General features: G+C 43.0%; 1 protein-coding gene across 1 annotated transcript in view; it reads left to right on the top strand.

Annotated features, from left to right (window-relative positions):
* Positions 1-3,799: 3,799 nt before the first annotated feature.
* The window catches only part of GRB2 (growth factor receptor bound protein 2), a 38,608-nt gene continuing 32,040 nt past the window's right edge, over positions 3,800-10,367 (top strand). Inside the window, exon 1 of the mRNA XM_017811902.1 lies at positions 3,800-3,972. Within this exon, the coding sequence (XP_017667391.1) occupies positions 3,895-3,972 (78 nt within the window). The 5' untranslated portion in view covers positions 3,800-3,894. The remainder of the gene's footprint in view (positions 3,973-10,367) is intronic.

Genomic DNA, 10,367 nt, shown 5'->3' with positions numbered 1-10,367 from the left:
GTTTAAAATAAGAAAAAAAAAATGTGCTAGCAAATAAGTTTTGGCAGAGGTGAAGTTTTTTGTTACCTGATAAAATGTTTTGATCTGATAAGTATTATCTATGCTTTGTGTTGTAGCTTAGTTTTGTAAGTGATATCTGGAGTTGTCGTGAGGTCCTTAAGGAATTTGAATGGCTTTAAGCTGCTGGATTCTGAGTATCTTTTGTGATCCTGAGTGTTCTGGGGTTTATACGCTGATAATTGAATTTAGATTTTACCTCATTCCTTTATCATGTTATACTTCCTTATTTGGCTAATTTGAATAAGTGTTCTGCCCGTATAATTTTTGCTTTCTATTCTTTTGTCTGCAGCCTGACACTTCCATTTCTGCATGTCTTCCAGATGATGTATCCACACATTTTTCTCTCCACCACCCTTAATAATGTTTTGTCCTAGAACAGCTGATGAAGCTTAGGATCTGATTCTTTCCAAAATCTCCCACTAATTGTATCTTCTTTATTCCCTCGCTTTGGCTTTTCTAAACTATCTGTTCTATTCCTGCCTGTATCACTTTCCAGAAGAGCAGTAAAACAGTGGAAAGAGAACAATGAGAAAGCTCTCTCGTTTAAAAACCATGCTGTTTGTAAGAGCAGTGTAAAAAGCGCACCTTTACCTGTGTGGCTTTTGAAATATCTGTTGAAAAGCAAGTGAGAATTGTTTCCTGTTGGCCACAACAGGGAGTTTTGTATTTATAATTACTTATATTCCATCCTGAGCTGCAGCACTACTGGTACTGAGCATTTACTGTTGGCTGCATCTGCTGCCTTTTCATCCTTTCCCCCCCCTTTTTTTTTTTTTTAAGAGCAAAGGAAGTATCTTGCTCTAAGCCACAGAAAGGTGAGAGATATTGATATTCTGAGAAATCTTAGTCATTCCTCTAGCAAGATCACCTGGTAATTTTTGTAACATGTAATCATTGTATTCATATATTGCCTGTTATTCATTCATACCAGTCTTATTCCATTTGCAGTCTGCTGGGGCTCACTACAGTAATGTGTCCTGCTGCCCTGCTCTCTGCATGGGGCATGTACAGCTGTGCTCTCAGTGGGCACAGACCTACCCCAGTAAGCTCATTTTTCCCCTCGTGCAGTTGATTTGTTCATATTTTAATAATTACGTCCCTGACTCTGTGTCAGAACTTATTTAATAAGGTTGTGAACAGCAAATGCTTTCTAAGTAACTTTAAGGGAATTACGTTCTGAGTTTACCTTTCCTGACATTTGCTGTGTCTTGGTTTAATATTTCCAAAGCTTTTCCCTGTTTTACATGTAAGTTTGTTGCCTAAACTTCAGCTACGCTTTTGCCTGAAGTCAGGATGGTTAGTTTTGTTCTAGGCTGCAGCTGCTGTTAACATTGTTACCTGAAAACATCACTGCTTTATATGCTGACAATATGTATGATGGTGGTAGTAATCCCAATGCATGTGTAAAGAAAATTGCATGATGAATCTCTTTCATCTTGAATTGTGCTGGAAAATTTCCCGATATTGTGCTGCTGCTAAGCTCAGGGAAATGCCAGTGTAGTTCTTGGAAATGCTGCATCAGTTTCTCTAAGGCAGTTGTGTGTTAACCCCTTCAGTTAAAAATAATTCTTCACTGGTAGTGCAGTACTGGGTAGCAATACTTGTGTACCCCAAAGGAAGGAACATTTACCAGCTGAAGTTTCTTTCTTTAGATGTGCCTGAGCCTTTTAATTTGTGCAACTTGCTGTTACATTCTTAGGTTTGGAACCCCAGGTTTCCAAGCTGAAAGGTGTTTGTGTGCCCATATAATCACACACATCTTCACATGTGGTGCAGTGCTGTTAGAAACACCCACAGGTTGCTGCCACTGGTATTTGTCACTTAAGGAGGAATAGAAATAGATGCTGTTCACCATAACAGGTATAGGACAGTGGAAGTGCAAGCACTGAGCAAACATTTGCATTTTCCATTGCTTCGTACATGGTCACTCGTGTTGCTCCTTAATGTTGCAATAATGGCAGAAAATTATCAATACCATCAGTTAAAAAACCCCAAGAGGCCAGGCTGGAAAGATGAGATGGTGAACACAACACAATAGAGGCGGCAAAGGGAAAATACTTCTGGTGAAGGAAAGTTATTGTTGCTGTTTGTGGGAGCGTGCTGGTGTGGTGTGGAAGACTCACATCAGAAAGGTGCTTTTTCATCACCTTTAAAATTAAGTCTTTTAGAATTACCAGCGCAGTTCGGGTGATACACTGGATGACTTTAATTATGTGTGCTGGTCGAAGCTTGGATACAGTGTACTTATTTCCACCAGTCAGGGTAGCACAGGCAGCTTGGGGATCTTCCTGGCTCGTGACATCCTTGTCAGTCTTGCTGATGTTTCGGTATCGCTGTGTGGGAGGACCAGAGAAATCCCAGAGCTCTGTCCACGTGGGGACTCTGCTAAGCTGGTCTTTTTTTTTTTGATCAAGGTAAATCCTGTACCTACCTCTTCTCATTCTGCCAGATTCCTGTGATAGAATCTCAGTTCTGGTGTTTGCCTTGAGCTTCGTTGTTCTTTACAGGGAGCTCAGGGTTGGGCAGACATGGGACTCGTGGAATATAAGTGTATTAATTGCTGAGCTGCATTTATGTAAGGCATGTTTTTCTCTGAAATGAGAAATTACTGTTGCCATCTGCTGCCTTTGCATGCAGCAGGGCTCTTTCTGGGCTGCAACCACAGAGCCCGAATTAGCAGGTGCGTGGGTTCACCAGTGTTTGTCAGATCTCTCCTGTCTTGAATTGTCATTGACAAGTACCAGCTCTCTGCTCGTTCTTCAGGAGGATATTCATGGTTTTTAACTTGTATACTGTATTTTTTTTCGGATTGTTTACCCTCTCTGCTATCAAGTGTAGCTGGAGTTAGATTAAATCCTTCCTATTATAACCTGAGATCAAGATTTAAGCCTTTTCAGTGGTTTCAGTGTGTATGTATGCTTTGCCCGGTTTGATGTAATTTCTTCTCTGGGCCCATAAGAGATACACAAACCTTCTGTCCCTCACACTGTGCTTATGAATATTTTTTAGTGTGTTCTGCTGCTCAAAACCCTGGAATTTCAGGGTGGTTGCTTTTATGTTCGAGTGAGCCCAAACTTTTGTCTCTGTGTAATGTTATTTGAGGACACTTTTTTGATAGGCATTTCAATCCCAAGAACCCGGCAGCACTCTCTGCTTTGTCTAACTCGCTGTAGTGAAATCTGCCCGAGCCGTATGAATGGAAGAAATCCATGGATCCCAAGCCATGGGTGCGGGCTGCGTCTCCACACGGGTCTTTCCCAGGGGGCAGCGTGTGGTGGGAGCGCAGCGCATCCCCTCGCCCGTCGCGGGCCACCTCCCCCGCGGGCTGTGCCCCCGTTACATCGCCGTGATCACCGATGCGAGGAGCGGGAGGATTCCCGTGAGAGGCGGGAGCGGGGCGGACCCGCCCGGCGCGGCTCCCCCGCGGGCAGCGGAGCTCTCTGAGCCCCGGGGCGCGGGCCGGCGGTGTCTCCCGGCGGGTCGGTGCCGGGACCGCCCCCGGGGCCGGCGGGTTGGTCACTGGCCGCGGGACGCGTCACTCGGGGCGGGCCCGGCCCGGGCGAGCGGCAGCGGGAGGAAGCGGCGGCCGCGCCGCGCCGGGCGGAGGGAGCGGCGCTGGGCGCGGCCCCGGCCATCGATCCGTGCCACTTCCCCTAATGGCCCGTCTCTTCCTCCTCCTCCCCCTCCCCTAGGGCGGATCGTCCCCCGGCCTCCCTGTATGTGAGAGACGGGGCCGGCGCCTCGCACGGAGCCGGGAGCCGCCGCGGGAGCAGCGGAGGCTTCGGGGAGCGCTTCCTGCCCACCGCCCGCACCGCCGGGCGCGGCAGCCCCAGCATGGAAGCCATCGCCAAGTACGACTTCAAAGCCACGGCGGATGACGAGCTGAGCTTCAAGCGGGGAGATGTCCTTAAGGTAGGTGGAGGGTGAGGGCTCGGGAGGTTCCTCTTTACCCCTGGGCTGTTCGGCTGCTCTCTGAGTCTCTTCCTGTCCGTCAGACCTGACGCTCTTGTGGGTCCCCGGGGAGCGCCATCTCCTTTTAATAGGGAGCCTCAAGATCTCCGAAGTCTCAGTCACACCTCTCTAAGAGCAGGAGAAGCCGTTTCATTTCGGTGTTAAGCGTGCGTCCCGGTCTCTAAAGACTCTTCTCTGAGATTGGAATATTTGAAAACTTAGTCATAAACACAATACCGAGCAGCAGTAGAAGATCGTCTCTACACTGAATTCCCCTTATGAGAGGAAGCCCCATAAAATAATCAAGATCAATTTGGTATTCCTCTTCCTTGCCTCCTGCCAAGGATCCCAATATCAAAGAACAGTGATTGGATTATTTCTCGGTAGATAATCTTTTAGCATCAGGCTGTCAAATATTGAAGCTGAGTTTTATCTTCAGTCCTGATGAACTCGAGTGATAAGCTTGTGGCTGAATATTTAATGGATCTGTGCAGATGTAAGTGAATGTTGGAGTGCATTAGAGGAATTTTGGTCTATAGTTCTTTCAATATATCAAAGGCTTTTAGGACTTCATCTTGGCTGTATTGCTGGAATTTGAAAAATATTTGAATTTCTAAAACTTTAATAAAACTGGACACACAGAACAAGCCTAAAATTTTATTTTGGAGGGGGAGTAAAATGCAAAAATCCATAGTGATTTGGCCTCAGTGAAGCAGAGCTCAGGGCTTTGTTGCTTCCAAGGAATAAGACCGTATTGCAGAATGTTTTAATGGAGCTCATTCAGAGCCACTATTCTCTATAAACATTTAAGGTGGTCTTTACCTTCTCAGTGTGATGTCTTTAATATTAAAGTATTTTTAAGCCGCTTTTTTCTAAAATGCTTTGAGTCAAAGCAGTTTTTAGAGGTGCCTCTCTGCAGATGTAACTGTGTGTATGCTGACAAATCAAGTCCTGCAGACCTCAGTGAGATTACTCATCTGCTCAAAATTTTTGCCAAGGAAGGGCTTGATTTTTAACTACTATTTTAAGATAAGTTGGAAAAAATAACCTCTGTGTATAAACTTAATATATGTCTTTGGTAGCTGATATTTCAATAACATAACTGTGGCTTTGTTTAAAGCACGTGACCATCGACAGATAAAGGCTGCAAAAATATATCCTGCTTTGAGACTGCTAACTTATAAAATAATTGCATCTATATACATCCCTGGCCCATATTTGGCCTAAAAGCTCCTGTTAGACCTGGACACCTCACTGCCAGAGTGTGTGTAAATTATCAGAATATTTCCTTTGGTTATTTTAAACATTTGAGGCTGTCAGAATTTTATAAGCCTTCTGTGGTAACCTTGCATTTATTTTTTTTTAACCTGAGCTGTATTCTTCCATTTTGGGTTACTACTAATTGCCCTCAGCTTTTACAGTGTATTTGAAGTAGAGCACAGCTAAAATCAGCTTGTAGAAAATGCTGAACAGGAAGGAAGAATTAAGTATAATAAAGTTTATTTTAAAGTGTCTTCTCAACTCTTTTAGTCTAGTTTGGTGTGGAAGTTTGCTGAAGTACCTGAAAAAACGTCTTCTAAAATTTGCATTTGTTTAGAAATATGTTCTTATCTAAGAATTAAAGGAAATGTAACTTTTTTTAGACTTTTCAAAGTTCAGTCTGTGATAAAAGTCTTGCATCTCTGCACATTGGCTGATAGTAAGATGTTCTGGAGTCCTATCCACTTGATGTTCTCCCATAGGTACAAATTTTGTCACACAAATAGACACAAGGTGATATGTATGCTGTTACACTGCATTTATAACTGTATTTTTCCTGAAATACAGAGGGATTTTCCTACTTTATCCAATACCTAGGCCAAACACGTCTTCACAACATCGATGAACCATTCTTTATTCTGTATTTCCTTTCCTTTCAGCTCATATTCTGAAAATATTTACAAATTTTACATGTTTATTTCTCGTATGCATAAACTGAGTCATAGAAATGGTATATTCTTCAAGATTATCTGTAAGGTCAGTGGAAACTTCAGGAGTTTCAGGAATCCTTCAGCACATAGTTGAGCTGAGTTCTGTGCAGCATGGTCAGAGTCACTGTGTAAAGCTGGCAAATTTCAGACAAATAAACCACAACGAGTTAGAATTGTTACAGTTCACTTCAGTGGCACTTTGTCATTTTGAAAAGTCTGTTTCACTTCAAATGGGTTTGAGGTTGTGGAAATTTTATTTTCGTCAGACATTCCAGATCTATTTGTTGGAGCTCTGCTCCCGACTGAGAAATCTCAGGGTATCCCAGTCATGTGCCCCATGTGATCTCTCTCATTAACCAGGTCAGTCCTCCTGTCCCTGAATGAATTGGGAAGAGAAATAAACTTGTAACATATTGAATGCACCTGCCCCCTTTGCTCTTGAGGTGTCCCTTGGTGTGCAGTGACGACTTTAACTGTGAGATACCTGTCGTGATGCACCCCCCGACAACCACCTTGGTCTGATGGCATATTTGAGGATGGCAAAAGGTTGTTTTGTAGCCTTGGCCACTCTAAGGAAAGAACAAAATCTGGAACAGTGTGATTCCCACTCCTTGGCAGTTCCCGTTCTCTCTGTGGGGAGCGAAGGCAGAGGTGCCCAGCCTGCCTGCTCTGACCTCAGCAGATAACTTGCCTATGATGTCATGTGCCATTACTGCTGCCTACCCACAGATTTGGGACCTGATTGAATAGCACTTGAACTGTAGCCATTAAGCTGGTTGTTAGTAATCTTGTGGCTGGTTTCCAAAAGTGAATGAAGATAGTTGACCTTTGCCTTGCAATTGTAAAACAGCTGAGTGAAGAGGAAAAGTGCTTGGCCTCTTCTTTTTTTTTTTTTTTGTGGGCACTGTGTGGTAAAAGCTGCTCCTGTGATTTCTGTAGCCTGGCAGTACAGTGGGTCCCTCACCCTTCTGTCTCGTGGCTCTGTAGCAGTGTGTGGTACTGCCATTCAGGTGGTGCTCACTGACAGCTTTCTCTAAACCTTAAAGACTCTCAATACTACTACTTGCTGAACCTTTTCCACAGGGAGGTGAGATTGCTGCTTCCTTCTGTGTCTCCTGAGTACAGCAGAGTGCTGCAGCCCTCCAGCTCCGGTCATTTCCTGTGCTGGAGGTTGCTTCACATGAACTTGATGACTGGCACCCTATGGGAGGTTGTGGGGTGTGAAGGTGGCCTGTCCTGTTTATTTAAAAAACTAAAATAAGGAAACTGAGGGATTTCTACTTAAAATTTAGATTTTTGAAGAGTTGATGGTTGCCCTGAAGCTTTTTCACTTCTGCTGTATCTATCGAAGTTGGGAGTAATTAACTTCAGTCTCCGTGTTTGTTATTCAGGTTTTATGTTCCCCAAAACTATTGGCCTTTGTACTATGTGGCAAGTATTCAGATATGAGGTGTGCTGGTGGTTTGGCAGCACCCAGAGGGGGAAAAGGGAAGAAAAATCACTGTTCTTTGTCATCTCATTGCCATTTCTTTTTCCTCTTAAAACTAATCAGAGGTGTACAGTTAATGTCATGGTGCTGTGAAAACCATTTCTGTATGGTTAATGCAGAATTAAATGTATTAATTAGTATCTCAAATACTGGAATAGTTTTGTTTTGTTTTTAAAACTATAAACCACTGCTCCATTTCCTCTTTCTCCTTCTGTCATGGGGTTGGGGCATAGCTGGAAAGTGATCTCCTCAAGAACTGAATAAGTTCCTGTTCCCAGTAGCTGCCAGCATAATTAATTCAGCTTAGAGATTTGTTTTTATGAGTAAAATTACTCAGGTGCTACTTTAAGTAGAAGGCCATCATCTTGAATTTTGAGGTTTTCACTTTTGTGTGACACACAAACCAGCTTCCCTATGTGCTAAAAGAAAGATTTCCTTTGATAGGATTTTGATCACTTGGCAACTTTGTTCAGCAAAGTCAAGATTATTTTTCCTACTCCGACCATACACTTGAACAGTCACCACAGGTTCTGTCCACATGGGTGTTTGTCACCACACTTATTTTCTTTGTCAGCCTTTAAGAGGATTGAGTGTTTGCAAACAGTTGATGCTGAGATGGCATTTTCAGTTCCTGCATGAAAACCTTTTTTGTGTGTCAGGATAGAATGGAACAGTTTCAGATAGAGGGAGGAGTACTATAAATGAGGGGAGCAGTGTGTCCCTTCTGCTCTTTCTCATCCCTTGTCTGTGGCCTCACCCACATTGGCTGTTATGTTCTGTCTGTGCTAGAGAACAGAAATTCATGGCTTGCTGAAGAGTAGTGTGAAGATATTTCCCGTTTTGGGTGAAATTGTCTTCACTCTTTCTCTCCCTTCCTTACACACTCCTCTGTCATTCCCCATTTTTTGTAAGGAGATGGACTCAGTGTGGTCGTGTTGATTTTAATACGTGAGAAGCAGTTTTCTGAATTAATGACTCAGACAAATTGCAAGCACTGTGAGCTTTACAGTGAAATAGGTCAAATATTGGAACAGGTTGCCCAGAAAAGTTGTGGAATCCCCATCCTTGGAGATACCCAGGCAGATCCCTGAGCACTTTGATCTAATTAGACTTGCTTTTAGCAGGAGGGTGGATTGGGTGACTTCCAGAGGCCCTTCCAACCTCGATTATTCTGACTTAGATGTGAGCAGCAGCTCTGCTGTATGTGATGCTTGATTTGTAAAGGTGCTCTTAGGTCGTGTTCCCTGGCTGCCTGCCTTGAATTAAGGTGATATTTGTCATCAATATGTGATCAATATTGCAGTCTAAGAAGGCAAAATTGTCAGAATATTACAAAGAATCATAAAACCAAGTACAGTTATCTTTAAGGTAGCTGATTTGGTGTGCTGGCAGTTGGAGATCTGCGTTACAAAGAAATGCTGCTGTAAGAGGTTGCATTCTTCTGGTCTGCCCAGCTATTCAATGCCTCTGTTTTAGTGCAAACTTCTCAAATATTTTTCCTCATATATGAGAGTAATCTCGAGATGGTTTGTGTTCCATTAGCCAACTTCTTTAGGCATCAGGGTGACGGGTGTGGGGAGGAACTACTGAACCTCCGCAAGGTGTGTGTGCCTAAAAAAGAAAACACTCATGTTCTGTATTTGTAAGAGAGCTTGGACCTGCTTAGAGCAAGGTTGTGATGTTAGAGGTGTGCAGAAAACATAAATATGGAGTATTTCACACAGAAGGTGTAAAGTGGTCTTTGCAAGCAGGGAGTAAACACACTCCTCCTTAAAAACTGCATCTTCGTTTTCGTTTAGAAACTTTACATGATGATTATTTGAACATGTCACTGAAAGCAGAGAAAGATGACCACTGACGAGCTGTGTGCTATCTGAGGCTGCTGGAGTTCTGAATGTCAAACAAAAGCTGATTAAAGCTGGTGGTCAGCTCAGCTGGTTTTGTTCTATTGCCTTAACACGTGTTGTGTTCTCTGATAACCAGCAAGACGGTGCTAATTTGAAACTCTGCTGCCTTTTGCCAGTTTAATGCAAGTGCTGTTACAGCCTCTCTGCGAGGTCCAGCTTGTGATATGCTGGGTGTGACAGACTCCTGACAAGTGTCAGCACAGGCAGAGCAGCAAATCACATTTGGGCTTGATAAATTATTTATCTGCTTTGTTCAACCTGCATGTCAAACCGTGACCAGTGTCATGTGCTTTTGGTTTTATTTACTGGCAACACAAAAATGTCGCCTCCCTCTTCAGTGCAGTGATGTTTCTCTCCTGTCAAACTGTCGTGATTGGGAATTGGCTGAGGATTTCAGATCAATATAATCTGTTATTCTTGGACATCCTCCGTGTTAATGAACTAACTTTGATTTAAAAATTTTTTTAATTGTAATGGTAAAAGCTTGATCGCAACTCGGGGAAGAAAAGAGGGATTAGGACTCTTAGTGGCACATATAAAGGTCTGGGAATGTATCATAGCTCTCCAGTTCCTATGCAGAGCCCTGCTAACTGGGGGATGAGGAATCCTGTTTGTAGTGACAGTCAAACTTTCCTGATTTCTCTCTCTAATCAATAAAGATCCAACTAAGCAAGGGGAGATAAGAAATCCAGTTTTTCTGTGTAGAGCTCAGCCTGACTTAAGCAGTGAACTATATGATCCCTTGATAAAATCCCTTGTGCTTTAAAGTTGCCAGTGGTTATATACAAGAAATCAATAACTGAACCCTAAACCTCAGGGGAAAACTGGACAAAACTAATTCTATTTCTTTGAAAATTAGAAAATTAGGCATTAGTGCCCTCACAGCACTGGAGCCAATAAATCTTATGATCTCACATTGAGCAAAAAGGGATTATCATTTACCAAACCTGATTAATTTTACAGTAGAAATCTAAACCAGAAGAACTTCTA

Source organism: Lepidothrix coronata, unplaced genomic scaffold (assembly GCF_001604755.1).
Source record: "Lepidothrix coronata isolate B3197 unplaced genomic scaffold, Lepidothrix_coronata-1.0 Scaffold34, whole genome shotgun sequence".
Taxonomy (NCBI): Eukaryota; Metazoa; Chordata; class Aves; order Passeriformes; family Pipridae; genus Lepidothrix; species Lepidothrix coronata.
Note: the sequence above shows the minus strand (reverse complement) of the source record. Positions and strands in the feature narration are given on the sequence as shown.